This window comes from Pleurodeles waltl, chromosome 8 (genome assembly GCF_031143425.1).
Source record: "Pleurodeles waltl isolate 20211129_DDA chromosome 8, aPleWal1.hap1.20221129, whole genome shotgun sequence".
Taxonomy (NCBI): Eukaryota; Metazoa; Chordata; class Amphibia; order Caudata; family Salamandridae; genus Pleurodeles; species Pleurodeles waltl.
In genome coordinates, this window is record NC_090447.1 from 1,330,587,554 (window position 1) to 1,330,606,990 (window position 19,437).

At 42.2% G+C, this 19,437-nt stretch overlaps 1 protein-coding gene across 4 annotated transcripts in view; it reads right to left on the bottom strand.

Annotated features, from left to right (window-relative positions):
- The window catches only part of ELMOD1 (ELMO domain containing 1), a 282,874-nt gene that overhangs the window by 100,431 nt on the left and 163,006 nt on the right, over nucleotides 1-19,437 (bottom strand). For all 4 annotated transcript variants that reach the window (XM_069202335.1, XM_069202336.1, XM_069202334.1 and 1 more), the window contains exons 3-4: nucleotides 10,690-10,835; nucleotides 2,166-2,194 (exon numbers count right to left, since the gene is read on the bottom strand). In XM_069202335.1, coding sequence (XP_069058436.1) covers nucleotides 2,166-2,194; nucleotides 10,690-10,835 — 175 coding nt within the window. The remainder of the gene's footprint in view (nucleotides 1-2,165; nucleotides 2,195-10,689; nucleotides 10,836-19,437) is intronic.

The window sequence follows — 19,437 nt, forward strand, 5'->3', positions numbered from 1 at the left end:
GAACCAATCAGCCACATGAGAACTGTGGGTTGTGGAAAATTCTGGTGAAGTACGTGGAGAATTATTGGATAGAGATAACGATGCACCAATTATTACCCAATGAGAAATTAAAGACAGATTAGACAGTTTTGATTTAACCGCACTACCCAAGGAGAAAGGGTCTTTTGCCCATTCTTTTGAGACTTTGCCGTTTGTTCGTCCTGATACTTTGAACCATCCTCTATCCATTCTTACTTATACTTACTTCTCCTCCCTATGAGGGAAGACCCTATTCCTTAGCTATGCTATATCGAGACTTTGCCCCGTCCTATCTCTGCTGATGATGAATCGACTGATGCCCTGAGGACGAAGACTGACGCTGTTTGCTGATCTGTTGGACTGGTAACTATCTGATGAAGAAATTGTAATTGCCTGTTTGCCTTTCTTTCTAGGTGCCAACTGCTATTTTGACAGAGGCCATAGTTAGATTTTTTCTAAATTTGTGTTTGCTAAAAGGTTTTGCATGAAGCCCAACATGCTGATGCTAATTCGAGGTTAGTTAAGGTGTTCACAAATAATCTGACGCAAATAGACAAATGACTGAGTTCTTGCTTTGTTGAATCATGTACTAATGAGACTCTACTAAGTTGATACATATTAATTATGTGCTTAAGTACTAAATGATCATAATCTATGCCTTAATTAAGTTGTGTTTCTGATTTCCAAATAATAGTGGTTTTGATAAGCTTATTGCTATTGAGACTAATAAACATGAAATTAGATTGTAACAAATAGGGAAATAAATATCCTAACACTTTACTAACTGGTGTGGTTATTCATGACTGAAGGGTCATGGTGTGTTCAACTTATTGATTCTTTTAAATGTTATTGATTAGCTTGTTGATTAGTTACTGTGATTATCGATTGGGGTATTGATCCATTGATCTGTGATGCCAAAAGACATCTCGTCCTGGGAAGTCCCCGAACGCGGTCCAAAGGTTCACCGACCTAGGCGTGTCTCCTTGTAAGTTTACTTATCAAGGCTCTGACGCGCTATCAACATCAGTTAAAAGAAGAAAGGAGTAGCAAATATTTTCCACTTCAGGTTTGACATTTGGGGCCTGATTCTAACTTTGGAGGACGGTGTTAAACCGTCCCAAAAGTGGCGGATATACCACCTACCGTATTACGAGTTCCATAGGATATAATGGACTCGTAATACGGTAGGTGGTATATCCGCCACTTTTGGGACGGTTTAACACCGTCCTCCAAAGTTAGAATCAGGCCCTTGGTGTCCTTGCAACCATAAGAGTAAGGTCATTAAGAAACAGGCAGAAACCAAGGTAGAAACTAAGCAAGACTCTTAATAGTAGTAGTAGGCTGTGGAGAACTGTTTCAACTCTTGATGCCACAGGTTGCCAACCACCTATGATGTCACTTTTGCTACCCCTGGGATAATTGGTACTCCATGAAAGGTAGGTGTAGTTGTTAACCAATTCTTAAGATTCCCTGTAAGGCACAACGTTTACCTATTTGGTTTGTCAAAGAATGAACTCTGGGGTGTCTAAAACCTATGAGCCAAAATTATGAATGTGATAGGATCACAAAAGATTCCTGCCAAAACTGAGAAATTTAGAATTTAACCCCAATCTGCTCCCCCCTTTATTGGGGTGAAAGGAGAGGGATGGATTTTTTAGAATAGGGCTGGGGCCATCTCTCCTGGAACTGGGTGCATCCAACACCTCTAGAGCCCACAAATTCTTCTGATGCCCCACCCTGGGGGGGCGATTGGAGTATTTACTTTGAAACTTCCCTCCCCAGAAAACAAAACGTGCATTAAATTTAAACAACAATACTAGATTTAAAAAAAAGAATAGAGTGGGGGCTGCATCCCCTACATCTAAAGCCCTGACAGTCTTTCTAACCCTTTCAGGGGCAGCAGGGATGAAAGCCAGTGGTGTACTTAAACACATGGGATGGTAGCTGCTCATCATTTAAGGGGATAAGAAGGGCTCTACATGTGAATTATTTGTATGTGCAACATACATCTTCTTAATAGTACACCTCTACTGCCTCTCTGCTCATTTAAAAGTTGATTACACTTAGAATATACCTAAATAACATGTTTATATTTCAATCATGCCAAGACATTTGAAACACAGTTTACAATTTTTATAAAACATTACCTTGTTTTTTGAGTTTTTCAGAGATCTCTCTGCAAATAAATTGATAAAAATGAGATTTTACAGTCCAATATTTCTTGAAACATGTAAAATACATAGATGAAAAATATAAATGCATGTAAATTCATCATAAACGTCCTGACCTGGGTGATATTTTTAAATAATTGCTGGTATATTCTCATAGATTGATTTTGATTCCAGCAATACATGTGAAACGCTATTTTGTGCAAGACTTGAGATATTGAATGCTTCCAAAATTGAAATGGGACCTGGTGTATCCCCATTGCATTCCCTTTAGGTATTACTTGTCGATTATGCATCTGGAAACTGGTTATAAAAAGGGCAACAGGTGCTTTCACTGTTTCATACAACCTAGAATGCATTTTAACACTCATTCCAACCAGCAAAATTTAGAGCTGGTAAGTAAAAACATGCAAGGCAAAAACTGCATCATGTGGTAATAGTATTTTTCCTAGCTAGTTTTATCAACCTCAATTCCCGTGTGATGAGGAAAAAGGATAAGTAGAAAAAAACATTTTTTTCCTTGCTGACAATTACATTGAATTGTTGTTTCTACCGTTCTGCCAGGCCAGAAACTCCACATTTCTCACACATTCAATTTTCATCGGTCATACTATCAATTTGTGATTACCGTAATGCCTGAATTACATACTGATAATCCCCATTACACTGATTTCCTTTTCCTTACCTCACTACTCACTCATATGCATTATGTGGGGAAAAGTCTCACTTTCGTTACTCATAACAAGTACCTCCTAAAAATGCAAACAAAACAAAACAACCCTTTTCCCCTGTGACTATTAAAGGAAAACAGGGACTCCACACTTCAGGATTATAGCAAACCTCCACAGACACTCATCAAATATTAAAAAAGGAAGAAAAGGAGGGATGAAATGTAAGTAATGGAACAAGGAATAAGGATTCAGAGTAATGAAGATCACTGGTAGGTAATCCAGACTTTGCCCCCTCGTCCTTTCCTCGTACCTTACTTCGTATATGCAAGAATGCCCAAGCATATATAAAAGAAAGACAGGAGAAAGAACTCATGCTCAAAATATTTAATAAATGCAATAAAACAGACATGATTCTATCACCAGGGAAAAAAATAATAGCTCTACACATGTTAGAATTAAGAACTGCTCTACTAAACCCTAATTCGGATCCCTGAGTCAAATTAAACCTGTAATGATCTAAAAAGGTAAACTGCGATGCCCAGGCAGCTGCAGCAGATACATCAGAAAGAGAGATGCCAACCAGTTCTGCCCATGATGCAGCCATCCCACCAGTTGATCGAGCGTGGACATAAACCACTGGTGCAAGATCCCTGGAGTAAGAAATTCATTTCACCTACCTTATCAAATGTGACAAGATGGAGCTGAAGATCAATTCTTTTTAACATTTTCCTGTAGGAGTTTCAAAATAAGTTCTGGGGGGCACAGACTACGGGAAAGGCCCTTATCTTTACACCACTTAGAAAAAGAAGGCCGGTGATGACCAAGACCTACTAGTGAATAACCTTCAGGATGCCTGAACGGACTCCGACACAGCATGAGACATACCTAGCTTCCTAAGTTGTTTCCTTTCAACCTGCGAACCTCAACCTCTAGAGAAACAGGATAGGCAATACAGGAGCTAAAATCAAACTTAGAGAGAGAGGAAAGAACACACCTGAACTTTTAACATATCCATTAGCAGAGGATCCCATTGTCTCCAAGACCAAGATGGGCAAACCAAAATCACACCTGCATGACAGGTCAATGCATACATGCATTTGGCTTGCAAGGGGCTGAAACTTCTCCACTTCCACATTACTCCTAACAAATCAGTAAGTATGATGCTACATGTTGACAAGATTGCAAACTGTGTTACAAATGTATGAAACCAGGCCAATGCAATTTACATTGCATAACAAAATACACAAATCATAGGGTTACAGTGCTTGAAGCATTGGAGGCTCAGTCCTCTTGTGGCCACATTATTATCATCTGAAATCAACTAGTTTATACCGTTGGCTGTTTACTATGTGCAGTCATTGCTTAAGCAACCTACACAATTATCACTTGGTGCGCCATATGATAGTCTCAAAGAATGAAGCACACCATCAACCATGTATACTCCCCTGACACACTCTGCTCTTCCTAATACTGATGGCATTTTCAACATTCACCGCTGCATACTGTCTCTGTTCTTGACCTCTTCTCCACCTCACATCACTTCACACAGCATTGATGTCACACTTAACCATCCCCTCATCACCTGATCTATTCACATAGGCTGAATACAAAACAGACCTCTGAGTACTTCTGCCTTCGCCTCAAAAAGCTTACTTCTTTCTCTGTTTATAACAAAACATCGTTCATCCCTGATCATTTGGACTCTCGTAGCCCAACACCACGCTTCACTGCCGTCACTGAGACTTGGATTCAACCTAAAAGATTCTGCACCAGCAGTCCACCACACCATATATGCAATCTCCACACACACCTCAATACAAGTGCAAAGGGTGTGGAATTGGCATTATACTCAGCACTTACAACCATCCTTGCTCCTATACAACTAGACCCCCAACATCTTTCGAACATCATTTTACTTTGGTCACAGCCCCACTCACTACAAACAATCTGCCACACTGCTGCCCAATAGGCACCTATACCTTTTTCAAGCACCTGCAATTAGAACACAGTAAAGCCATTGATGCCTTTAAGTCAGATTTGCCATGTAAAGCATCGGGTGAGATGGGAGGTGGCGGGCCTGCAGAGTATGGCACCGGGCAAAGAATTTCAAACTTTGGCTTCTACTTCATGTGCCAACCCAACAGCATGAGTTTCAGGAAAGGAGCATGGACAAGCCATATAAACTGCCCTTTCCAAGATGGTGGTCTGTCCAGAGAATTCTGCATGACATGCCTGATCCAAGATGAAGTAGAACCTTTACCTGTGATGCGAAATCCAGGTTGATTCATATACAAGGAGGCATTTACAAGTGATGGCTGCATCACAATGAATTTGTTCCCTTATTTTTCATAGTGTTGTTCACCTATTTTCTACTGCATTAGTCTCTGATATTTGCCTCTTGCAGTTTAAACTTCTATTAGATCTACTTCTAGATGTGCTAGGGGAACTTTGGCGCTCTGCTATTTTCATCTGTATTAATTTTTATATTCAGTAAAGAGCTAGAAGAGTGCAGAGTATGCTTTTTTTATGTTTTGCATTTTTTTCCTTGAGTCTCATTTAAGGAGACTCTTGGCACCTTTCAAGTGTACTTTTAATCAAGGAGGAAACTCAAAAGCCTTTCTTTGCATCCAATCCTTGACAGAATTCTGTTCAATGTTAGGCCTAAAAATAGCAACAAAATCCAACACAGTCACTTATTTGAGTCTCCACACCCTTCATCCTACCTGTTGTTCTCCCAGTTGCTATCACATCTCTCACAACTTAATGCACACTTGTCACCTACAGATAGGCAAGGAAACCCTTTAGACCCCAAAATAATTTCTAACAAGTTACCATCGCTCCCCCCCCTCAGCTTTCCAACACCAAACCGCTTGTGGCCCACCCTAAATATTCCTTCCGTCCACTTTCCAAGGCTCTTAACCTTGATACCAGAACCACAGCTGGGTGTCTGCTAAAAACAGGACCTTCTTGAAGATGTTGACAATTGTATTCAAATACATCCACAACATTTCTCTCCACTACCATGGCAAAATATTGACGTGCTACGTGCTTACCAACAACCTATGAACCACCAACCAAAACAAGAACATGCCCAAACCTTGTGCAACATTCGAATTCCTTTGTACACTTAGGTGCGCCAAAATACAGACTTACAGACCTAAATTCAACTTCGAGATTCATTGTTTGTAATTGGATTTACTCACATACAAAATGGAGAATGAGAAATGTAAAAAGTCGTCAAGTGCAACTGCGATGAGGCATAACATATACAGTTTCAAAAAATGTATACTTGCTGCCTTTGAGAATTAATAAAGGTGTGTGTGTCTTCCTGGGATGCTGCAAGTTGCAACATTCATGGAGTGCTCCTGGAAATATTTACACATTGCAAAAAAAGTCAGAAAATTGCTTTGAATGTAAGGACAAACAATGGTGGCAAATTTACAACGTTCTTTGTAAACTGGAAAATACATTAGAGGGTAAAGAATTAAAGTAAAAGCTCTAAAATGAAACCTGAGTAACAAACATTTTACTTAATATCACATGTATTCTTATGAGCAGCGCTTAATTTGGACTGTTAGTTGCAGCTGGGACCCACTGGCACTATTCTGTGGGGACGGCACTTACTTTCCTCAACAATATTTGGGCCTCAACTACAAGGAAATGGAGCAATGCGGTACTGCAAGCAATCTTTCTGCGCCAAGCTGCATCATTTCCAAAACACAGGGATGCGCCATATTTAAAACAATGTGGAGCATCCCTGTGTTTCCCCCTGAGCTAGCGCTAAATTAGCTGCCTGGCGCCAAAGCAGCCACCCTTGTGTCATGGTGCAAGGACTGTTGCGTTGCTGGGAGATTGTTGTTGTGCAGGAAGGGGCACCTTCCTGCACAATGCAGCACACACAGAAGGAGCAAAAACCGAGGAGAAATAAAAGTATTTCTCCTTGTTGCACCACTCTAAGGGAGGCGTTAGTTTTTGGTGCTGCCCCAGGTTTATGATTTCTCGTAAATCTGAGGCAGTGTCAAAAAGGAATGAGTGTTGTATGGTTGCGCCCACAGCAACACCTATTGCATGCCCCTTGGCCGCAGAAAACTGCGTTGGGGCGGTCATATCTACAAGGCCGCATTAAGCCAGGGAAAGTGGCTTAACGCTGCCTTGTAGATATGGTGCACTGCACAGCGCCACCACAGCGTCGCAAAAAGTGATGCTCCGGTGGCGCTAGGTCCTCATAAATGAGGCCCTCTGATCAAAACCAAGAGAGAAAACACAAAAGAGGAAAGAAGGAGGAAGAGGAAGATGGAAAAACAGTGGCAAAAGGAGAAAGGAGGGATGAAAACAAATCTGCAAAAGTGAGATGAAGTGGCACAGTGTGTCTGGTGGTTAATTAAAGAGGCATGAAGGGGAATCATGACTATGTGGCCTTGGTATTCGGCACCCCAAACTTCCCGAGGGCCAGCCACAGATTTCTGAACAAAACTTTGGATGTGGGCACAATCCATTGTAACAAATTCTATTTTGGAAAAAAGGCTTTTCATCTGCTGTGATTCATCTTAACTCTAACCCTAATCCTACCTTTAGCCATAGTACTAACCTTATCACTAGCTGTTACCCTAATGCTCGAGCATACCCTTATATTCCAATCCTATCTCTAACTTAAACCCTAATATTAACCCAGTTTTATGAGGAAGAGATAGTCCCACTGTTAACATAGGGGCAGTAAAGTTTTCCCCAGTGCAATACTAATTCAAATCCACTCCAGGCCTGTAGCGCAGTGGTTCCCAAACTTTTAACTCCTGAGGACCCCCACTGAATCACTACTGGAAGCTGGGGTGACCCCCAAGCAAACTGTACAATTTAAATTTCAAACATTAAAACAGTAATTTGCAAAAGAAAACACAAACAAGTATACACCAAACAAATACTCACATTACTAGAGATATTTATTATCTATTGAGAAAACATGCAAACATTAATGGGAAGGTTGGCACTACATCTTGGCGACTAACCTTTCAATGGTTGGTTTTATAGTGTAAGCTGACTCTTCAGGTCAGATTCTACATTTCCCAAGAGATTTCTGTTTTTATTTTTAAGGTACATAAGAACTGAGAAAGCTTTTTCACATAAAAATGTGTTGGGGAAAGGAAGTAAAACCATAAGGGCCCCTCATCTCTCCATAGCCTCTCTGTCACATGCAATTCATTTGTTTTATAGCACCTCTCATACCAGTGGAGGGTGTCGGAGCACTTTACAAGGGACTACAAGGAGTAGGATTTACATGTCATCCACACTGGAAGGCATTTTCTAAGACTGCTTGGTATGGAGAGACACAGTCACAGGATTCAGAACATAACTCTGAAGTGGTTAGCATTGAGAATAACAATGCATTTCTATGCAAGCAAAGGATAATGAAAGACTGAGAAAAAAACATAACTTTCTAGTTTGTGTCATGCAGTTTGCATTCAGCTCTTTGATGGCAGTTCATAGCTCACTCTGCCAGATTATGATTGTAATTTATGAACTGCTCAGTAACAAAAGGATCGCTGTGAAAAAAGCAGTAATCCACTGTGCTGTGCACATAAACTGTTCTTTGCATGATACACATTCTGTGCAGCAAGCATATTAACCAGCTGTGCTATCTTTAGATGAGTCCAAACTGCGACTAGACGAAAATCCCACCTCTCTCCAGCAGTTACATTAATCACAAGAATTATCTTGATGCTTTTATTTTTCTCCTGAAAGCTATTGGATGTACACAGAACTTTGCAGTGGTTTTAAAGCTGCTGAGCAAATGAAGTAATAAATATAAAAACACGCAGAGAGGGGCCCCAGCTGGAGAACTGCCTTCCTGCCGGCCCAGGGCTGCGGACCCCCTGGGAATGTGTCACGGACCCCTAGGGGTCCATGGACCACAGGTTGGGAACCGCTGCTGCAGAGATCAAAAGTTGTCAAGTATTTGTGGCCAGAGTTAAGTGAATGACAACCACAGCTCATTTTCCAGAATACAGATGCTCTCACAATCAAAACTTGATTTACAATTTTAATTACATGTGAGCCTTGCCTGCTTTCACAATCAAAACTTGTATCATAATTGGAAGTACATATGGGGCTTGGCTTGCTCAGTAACAAGAAATCCTAAAGGAGTTTCAAGTTAGAAATCCCTTATTTCGCACCAAGAGTGCGGGCTCAAAAGAATCAGGGATGATGTACAGTGGCAAAACAAAAGTTATGTTGTGAATGCCAAACCTACTTAGGATGTACAATGCAGAAGCAAAGTGGCCAGTATTTTCCACATTTCTCAATTTGCATACATTATTAAATTCTGTATTTCTACACATGGCTAAGTGGGCTCTACTAAGCCCTCCACTCGCGGCCAAGGGATGAGGAGAGCCTATCGACCTTTCCTTTGCACAGTTCTCTAAGCCCAAAATCTATGTGGTTTAAACAATGATGCCTACCACTCCAAAGATGGTAGGCACCCATGTGCATGAGGGCACCTATACTCATGTCTTTCTCCAACAACCTTGTGAAGGTGGAACTACATGCTGGATATAGCATGATTTGAGGAGTCTGCTATGCATAAATGACACCAAATCACTTCCCACATATGGCATAATGCATTCACAAACATTCTGCCTATCCATATACTAGTATCTGATGTAAAAACCTCCTGTCTATCACCCCTTTTGGCTTCAAATTTACTCAGGAGCAGTGACAAAGAACAATAAGAACAGAACTTTGGCCCCCACACTCATACACTATCCATAAAGGACACATGGCCCATACGCACTCTTCCGTCCAGAACACTGCTAGAGTGCTAGTTGTACACAAATGCACTTTGTCACTTCGTCAGGGGTATGAATTGTTATAGAGGTACAACTACAATACAATATTATTCAAATACACGAAAAACATTTATAATTTCATTGCAAATATACCTTAGGTCACAGTGTTTACATAAATACAGCTCCATTCGGACCTGTAGACAATCTATAGAAATACTGGTATAGAAAACTAGTTATCAAAGCCAGTTAGGGACCTGTTAAAACTAGAAAATCTTGGTCCATTAGCGTTCATCCACTATTTTTTACAATAACAAATCCAGTAAAGGGTAGATAATAGAGGTGTTTCTAAAGTTGCTAGTTACAACGTGTCATTTATTGACTTTGTCCCAGAACAGAGACATGCAAAAGCAATGTATAACATATCTAGATTTCCTGTACACTTGGGGCCTCATTTACAATAATCTGACGCATCAGCTCTGATGCATCAGATTTCTTGCGCTGCCCTATGACTCCCTTACAATGCCATGGATGCGCTGTAGTTACACACCATGAATCTCAGAATTTCTAAAGCATCTGTGGCGCTAAACCTGAAGCATTGCTAGAATAGCGTCAAATCAATTAAGCTACTCCAGCAATGCGAGGAAGGCTCCCACAGAGTAAAGCCCTGCATCAGTTTGACGCCTGCTCTGAGCAGGCGTTAAAATTCGGACACAGTGAAGTCCAAGAACAACGCAGTGAAATGTTGTAAATTTCACTGCGCCAGTTCTGCGTGGCTTTTTCCGAGGGAACACTTACCTTGCATACATTATACCTGGAGGAGGTATAATGTGATGCACGGCTTTACAAACTGATGTATTGTGCTCAATGCGTCAGTTTGTAAATGTGGAGCAGTGTGAAGCACTGCTTGTGCCACCATTGCATCTAAAAGGAATGATGCAACAGTGGTGCAAGGGCCTTGTAAATGAGGCTCTTGTATAATTGGGGTATCACTATGAATGAAAGCACCACAGGACAGTAAAGAAGGCACACATATACACACAGAAAACCACATACCTATTTTCATGGTCCTTCTCGCTCCAGGCTTAGTGTTATAGCAGATCCTTTGTAGCTCACACCGTCCAGTGAGTTTCCTCAAGACAAATTTCAAGCAGCGCCATAAGCAAATGCAGTAAAAATACAGCCAGACTTGCACCACCATTCTGAAAGAAAATATATAATTTCAAAACAGGATACAGACAAAAAGTGATGTATCTCACATGTATAAATAACCAACAGCATAACTGGTAACTTTTTTAGATAAACAGTACAAAATAATGAGGACTCAACTATCCTCTTCTCAAACCTCACAAACAGCTGAAGATCAGAAATGCATTTAATTAGACTTACTCATAGCATTTTGGCGATATTTCACTTTCATGCTTGTGTCATTGACATTTAATGTTAAGACATGTCCATGGTTTGTGAGTCCCTGGTGGGTTTTGCAGGGAGAATACGTGAATCACCACCTTCTTACAAGTATGTGTTTTTATTGTTTTTGGGAAAGGAAGATGTTGTCACTTTTGTTACAATGGATTGCATGGATGACCAAATATAGCAATTTAAAGGGGTGATGTCATTATAGACATTAAAAAATATCACAACAGCTTGGTCAACAGAACAACATTGAACTGATTGAGAGTGATATTACACTAGATGTCTGTATTTAGTGCAGTAGAAAAGGTGGATGGGTTAATACAGACTCATTATTTACTATCAAGTCTATTGTAACATTTATTAGTGTCTTTAAAGCACCTTCCAGGCTTCATCCAGCCCTCGTTCCAACAACCTCTGCCTAATGTTAATTGCTGATCCCTCCAAGCATCTCACACTCACAAATCTCACTATTCTGGCAAGTAATCATTAACTGCACGCTACCTTCTGAACTTAGAAAAACAAAGTCATAGAAATGCAATATACAGTGTCACTGGAACAACTCATCTACCTCCGCTCACCCAGGTTTTTAGATCTTCGACAACATCAGCATGTACCCTGCACTGGGGACATACGATCTGGCACTTTAGCTTCATGCATCACATCATCTCTGTTTTTCCACTTGTTGCTCCGTTGGTGATTTTTCATTTTCTGGTGCCATCATTCTAGTAACAGCATTTCTCTGTCACGATTTGAGAGCTGGGAGGTGCCGGTGCATCCTTCTTAGTAATAAAACTAGCACTCTCGTTTGCCCTCCTACTTCAAAGAGTTTTCCCTCGTCCAATGACAAAATATTGATACAATGTATACACCTGTTGAAAATTCTTGGCTTTTTGCACACTTCCTGGTCATGTACTTCTTTGAATTCATCTGCCCTCATCCATCCAGACTACAGTTTTGTACCAGATGATCTTCCCTCCGAGGTGATCATAATAATTCCTCTAAGGTGTGGAGTTCTAGATGTTACAGTTCATGCAACTTGAAGTGCCGATCTCCAGAAAAACAAGCTTTCCAACTTAGCGACTACTCTTTGCCTATGCATTTATTCTGCCAATCCATTAGACTGAGGGTGATGCTAGTATGTTCCTTGTTTTATGCCATGCTTCTCCAGGAAATCCTTCTGTTAACAAGGTGTAAATACATCACAGTTACATACCCCATTCTCAGACTTTTTTAGGTCGAACTTAGCAGCGCGCAATCGCTGCTTTTCTGACGTGTTGGCATGTATCTGGGCTTCTAACAATGCCCACCTCACGCCCATTACTATCACTCGTTCGTGGGCTTGCCCTTCAAAAATCCTTTGATGACAGTGGTAAATGTTTACGTTTGTCCCTCCTTGGGGAGGTTTGGCTATCGCCCTGTTTTATTTGTAGATACATTTAAGTGCTATGTGGTGCCCGCATGTTACTTTAGAGCACTTTTCTAAAGACACCATCTTTAATAACTTTCATGATTATGCATATTGTTGCATTATTTACAGAGTCTACAGCCAGGCATTGAGAATATTCATCAGCTATAGCAATTGAGACCGTGGCTATTGTTCAGGACGGTACAAATGGATCAGGTATGTCCATTTTTATCTTAGCTCAAACACTCTCTGGAACCTCCATGAGGGACAAAGGCTAAAACTGTATCCACTGACCCTTTCCATGGGTTACACAAATAATACAACTTCTTACCACAAGCTCCATCTACAAATGTTCCTTCCAAAGTGTCATTTATAGACCAGGTCAATTTTCATTTGAAGAAATTCCATTGGAATCTTAATGTCCACTGTAACGAAGACATCTTTATCGAAGGTCTATTTCAAGGCCACCTAAAAATATGGCAAAACTTCCTAATTGTCTTATTTGTTGTATGACCACCCTTTTTTAACAACCTGCAGTACTCCTATTTTCCCCATGCATCAGCCAGCTTGTCCCAAGCTGCACTATTAATCACATGGATTACATTAAAAGAGTGCATTAACCATCGAACAGTGTTTTCCATTGTGCATCGTACACAAAGAATACATGCCATATAAAGCAGTATTTTACATCACCCTACATAGACAAAGACTAGATGCACCATCAAACTATGTTTTTTGGACAAAATATATAAATCTTACGTTTGTAGAGGAAACAGAAAAAATTGCTATTTGCAATTTATGACACTCTTATCATGAACTGTAACGCCTGCAAAACCAACCATCTGGTAATACAATATGCTATGGATTGGTATGTTTTCATATGATATGAAGGTTATTGCTTATTTTCAACCACAGCAGCCTCTTCTAGACCATTCCCAACAAGAGCAATGCTCGCCAGACCATTATTACCCAGGACATCTGCAGTCAATTAAACCCCATTAAGACTATCCCGCATTCAACCATTTCCCCATATCTTTCTCTTTTTTCCTGACCATCTCCAAGCCAGATGTCTCACAAAATAGATTCAATACAGAAATGTATTTCCAGACCATTTTGTTCAGTGAGTCTGAACCCTGGCTAAGCCAACTCAGCCTTCGATTATTCTTAGGCCAATTATATGCAGTGCATAGAAATAAAGCAGCAGTGTGTTATGACACCCTGCATAAAAATCTTATATACACATCCATATATACCTATAACATATTCTTATAAATCAGTCTTCAATGAAAGGATTCTATGCACACTAACTAACCACCACATGTCATGTTATGTATATTTGTAAGGTCTGCTACCACCTGCAAGGGTATCCTGGTGCTCAGCAGGAGTGTGTGGCCAGCCTTGCCTAGGGTAAGTTGGTTAATTGAAAAACTGCTCGCAGAACTCAAAAAGAGAGGAAGAGGCTATGATGTTGAGTGGGTGGACGTTCCTCACTTTAGGAGGGATGTAAGAGAACACAGCTTTGGTTCTATGTATGCATGGTATGTGTGCGAGTAAGAGTGCTGTGGAGAGGAGGTGTCTGTGTGGTTGGGGGAAGGAGAGGTGGCTGTCCAGGCAGGTGGGGCCTAAGTTGTGTAGTGCTTTAAATGTGTGTAAGAAGTTTGAAATGAGTGAGTTTGTGTATCAGGTGCGATTGGAGCTCCCTGAGAAGTGGTGTGATGTGAGTTCTGCATGGGAGGTTGAGAATGAGCCTGGCTGCTGAGTTTTGTATGGTTTCCAGTCTTCTCATGAGCTTCTTGGTGATCCCGGCTTAGATGGTGTTTCCATAGTTGTTACACCCGACAACGTTAGGGTGGTCATCCCCCAACTTTTTGCCTGCCTCCCTCCACTTTTCTGACACTGTTTTTGCTAGTTTTAGGACTCTGCACACTTTACCACAGCTAACCAGTGCTAAAGCGCATATGCACTCCCCCTTAAACATGGTAACATTGGTTCATCCCCTATTGGCATATCTGATTTACGTTTAAGTCCCTAGTAATGTGCAATACACATGCCCAAGGCCTATAAATTAAATGCTACTGGTGGGCCTGCAACCTTGATTGTGCCTCCCACCTAAGTGGCCCTTTAAAAAGGCCTGTGTGTGAAGTTTCACTGCCACTTTGACTTGCCATTTAAAAGTACTTGCCAAGCCTTAAACTCCTATTTTTCTACATATAAGTCACCCCTAAGGCAGGCCCTAGGTCACCCATACGGCAGGGTGCCATGCAGGTAAAAGGCAGGACATGCACACATGTGTTTTACATGTCTTGGTAGTGAAAAACTCCTAAATATATTTTCCACTACTGTGAGGCCTGCTCCTTTCATAGAATGGCATTAGGTCTGCCATCATATTTTTTTTGAGTGGTAGATTCTGATCTGAAAGGTGTAACCAGGTCATATTTAGTATGGCCAGAATGGTCATAGAAAATCCTGCTTATTGGTGAGGTTGGATTTTATATTACTATTTTAGAAATGTCACTTTTAGAAAGTGAGTATTTCTCTGCACTTAAAAACCATCGGTGCCTTACAGCCTGTCTCCAGTCAACGTCTGGGCTGGGATGGTTGACAGCTCCCTTGTGCATTTGACCCAGACAACCACAAACACAGAACACTCAGTCACACCTGCACTCATCTGCATATTGAATGGGTCCTCCTGGGCTGGAATGGTGGAGGGCCTGACTCTTACATTACAAAGGCCAGTGGCCTGCCCTCACACAATCGACTGCAAAACCCCTACAGGGACCCTGGCAGACATGATTGCACTGGAAGGGGAACGTGTGCACTTCAAAACCACTCTTTGAAGTCTCCCCCACTTCAAAGGCATATTTGGGTCTCTGACCCCACGAACTCAGACACTTCTGGACCTACACCTGTACCCTGTCAAGAGGAACTGCCTGGCTGCCCAAACAACTCATCTGGACTGCTTTGATGAGAAGGACTGGTTCCCTGCTGTTGCCCTGATGCCCTGCTGGCCTCTGACTTTGCTGAGAAGGTCTCTGTCTTCACCAAAAGGGCTCTCCAAGGGCTCGGATTGAGCTTGCCACCTGTTTTCTGAAGTCTCAGGGCCAAAAAGACTTCATCTCTTCAGGAAACTCCTCGGTTTGTTCTTCAGCTGTGAGGAAAAGCTGAGAGGCTCTGGTTGAGGGTCTACGTACGGAGGTTAATTTGTTACAGAGCAATCCCTAGAGCTTGTGGCAATTGTCTTGGAAGGTTGTGATTTTGCTGGAGGTGACAGGAGGCGTGGTGAAATCTTTGATGATGGCAAAAGTTTCCTTGCTGCTGTTTGTGTGGGTGTGGGTGTGGATGCGGTCTGTGAGAACTGTATGACATCACTGGCTTTCCAGCAAAATTGTATTTAAAAGAAGAAGCCAAGCAGGAAGACTTAATTTCCCAGTATCTATCTGCGCTCCTCCCCTTCTATGGCCTACTTAATGGTGACTGCAGCACGGATGCAGTCAGTGGGCACATTACTGGTATGCCAAAGGCAAAGCCTTTCTGTGCCCATCCACGCCGGGCCCATCCATGCCTGGGCCGAGCCCAGCACTGCAACACTGAGCTGATTCTCTCCCTCACTAATGAACCTACAACCACAAAAAGCAACTTCCACAGCAGAATGTAGGCAGTCACCGCCAGGATGAAGTACAGTTGCCTGAAACTCAACTCGGACAGAACCGAGGTACTCATCCTGGGTTCCACCCCCTCCATCTGGGATGACTCCTGGTGGTCCCCAAAGCTCCAAACCACCCCCCTCCCAGCCCCCAAACCACGCACTCAGCCTCAGCATCATCCTAGACTCCCCTCTCTCAGTGAACCACCAAGTCAACACAGTCTCATCCTCATACTTCCACATGCTCAGCCTGCTCCGAAAGATCTTCAAATGGATCCCGATCAAGTCCAGGAGAACAGTCACCCAGGTGCTTGTCAGCAGCAGGTTAGACTACGCAACACACTCTATGCCGGCGCCACCCTAACACTCTAAAAGAAACTGCAGAGAATCCAGAATGCCTCAGCCAGACTCATCCTGGACATCCTTTGCCGCAGCCACATCTCCAGTCACCGGCTCTGTGATCAATAGAAGAATCACCTTCAAGCTGCTCATACACGCCTACAAGACCCTCCACAACATCGGACCCACATACCTCATCCAGCGCCTGACCTTCCACATACCTTCCAGACACCTCCGCTCCGCCCAACTGGCCCTTGCCACAACCCCAAGGATTTGAAAGAACTCAGCTGGAAGAAGATCGTTCTCTCACCTCACCACAAATACCTGGACTGCTATTCTGCTACACATCAGGCAATCACCCTCACTACCTCAATTTAAGAAGGACCTCAAGTCGTGGCTCTTAGACTAAACTCCCACTACCCCCCCAGCACCTTGAGACCCTGACAGGTGATTAGCTGTGCTTTACAAGAAACCTGCCTGATTAATTGATTGAGCAACAGGAACCATGGTCCTGCCCTATCCACTGCTACTATGCTGCGCTCCTCAGTGCTCTCAGCTCCGGTGTCGCCTTGATGCCACCCTGCACCACACAACATGGTTGGAGCATTCACATGCATCTCCTGCAAGTCCTCAAATTCTCCCACACTCTATACCCACCACTCCAGAACAAATAGCATCCAGCACCCCACTCATTCACACAAACACAAACCCATCACCCGCTCACATAGATCATCCACCACCCACGCAACATGCCACACTTGCATGCATACTCCTCAATACTAATTCACTCACCAAACATGCCACAATGGTTTGGGACCTACTGCATGACTTTGCTCCAGACCTGCTTCTCCTCACGGAAACATGGCTAGACACAACCTCTGAACTAGACATCACTATAAACATCCCTACTGGCTACAAGATCGCAAAGCAATACTGTCAGCACAAGCCTGGAGGTGGAGTCGCCATCATATTCAAAGACATCATCAGCTGCACCATCTACACGGACACCCCCATGAGCTACATGGAACATCTTGTATTCAAGATACACATTAATGCAAATTTCTTCCTGGGAAGAGCCCTTGAAAACCTACCACTATGGCTCCTCGGAGACCCTAATTTTCACATAGAACAAAGCACCAACCCAAACTCTACAACCTTTCTAGATAACCTCTCAAAACTCTGTCTCATCAATCACATTACCTAACCCACCCACACTGCCAGACCCCTATTGGACCCAATTTTCTCCTAAATCAGCAACATCACAGTCAAAAAGCCATCAACAATGACCTAGACAGACCACTCCCTTTTCAATATTAGCATACCCATCCTCCACCACCATCGCACCCACCTGTCACAGCTGTAAAAGCATCACAGAAGAGAACTGGGCTTCCTCTCCCAAGCACCAGCAACCACTCAAGCTACTAGAACTTGTATGCTCATATGTTCACTAAAATGGGGACAATTTTCTAGCAGTATGCTGCTTTCAAAAGCATACTACCCTCTCCCAAGGCAATACACAGCCTTTACCCTGTCCAACCGAGCTTGCTAAAGGTCCTTGTATGTTCACATCCTTCATAGTGCAGAATGTATACAGATGGCAATATGCCATCTGAAGACTGCAACTATACATCTTCTTGTATTAGGCATGTCTCCCTTCAACTGCCTGCCTATGAACACAGGACCGCATATACACGATGACTTGTATGTTCACACACAATGACATAACCACGTCACCTCATTGGGTCTGGTTCTCAAGCCGCACAGAGACAAACAGCAGTGCCCACTCACAAAGCCTATCTATGCACATAAATGGAACCCTGGGGAGGCCAGAACAATTCTGGCTATGCCAACCCAGATATCCTACATAAGCATAGATACTACATCATCAACATCACTGGGAGATATGTATTATTGAAACAGAAAATACATAACATAAAATGTTTGGCAGCGTGATTGTACAATTATACACACATCAATATTACTTTACTTTCACTTCGGTTACCCCTGAATGATAGCAACAATGTCATATATACTTACGATTCCCTGAAGGAATAAGTACAGCAGTCTGCAGTCTCACACACAGTCATGTCTTCTCTGGTACCTCAGACCCAAGCAATTGCTTTGAGCAAGACAAATCCCTTCCCTGATGCCCCTGTTATGATATGACTGGCTAGAGTCTTTAAATTCTTTAAGAGATGTATTTAGCTGTGCACATCCCAATGATCTTTTTAGCACCTTGCAGGCTTCTTCCAAGTGCCTCTCACCTAACAGCACTCCACACACTCATTCAAGATCTCTTCTCACATTCCATTGCTTTGCCTTCCACATTCCACACAATCCATTTTTCTGTGATGTATTAATTGGACCCGGAGTGATATGCTCAGTAGTATATTAGAACGTTGGAATGTTGAGAGTTCCATTGGAGACAATGGAGTGCTGAGGGTCAATAATAGCATGGATCTATGTTCTGATCCAATATTTCAGTGTTTCCCCTCCTTTTTCCCTGTAATATTCAGATCAGTTTACAATAAGAAGATGGGATGTTCTAAATGCCTTATACTTAATCCCTGGGCTTTTATGTAGTTAAGTCTTATTCTTTATAGGCTATTGCCTGTGGTTCATATTTGTAACTTGGGTAGCAGGCCCTAATAGGTTAGCATAGCCCTCTTCCGTGAGCAATAACAGTATATGAGAACACTGGAATACTGAGAGGTCCACTAAAGACAGTGAAGATGCTCAGAGATAATATTGACAGGTACAAAGGTTCTGCTCCAACATTCCAATGTTTGTCTTTTTATTTCTCCCTTGTTAATTTAGAATGTTTTAGCCATGGTGGGTAAAATGTTCTGAAGCACTATACCTCTTTTGCCACGGGCAATACTGACTGTTAAAGGCCCACACCCTCGTTATAGGTCCTCGCTTGTGCTCAGGCCTATAACTCAGGTTGAGGGTCTTTAACTGTTATAGGCCTCTGCAGTTGGATCTAATGCTGCATTAAAAC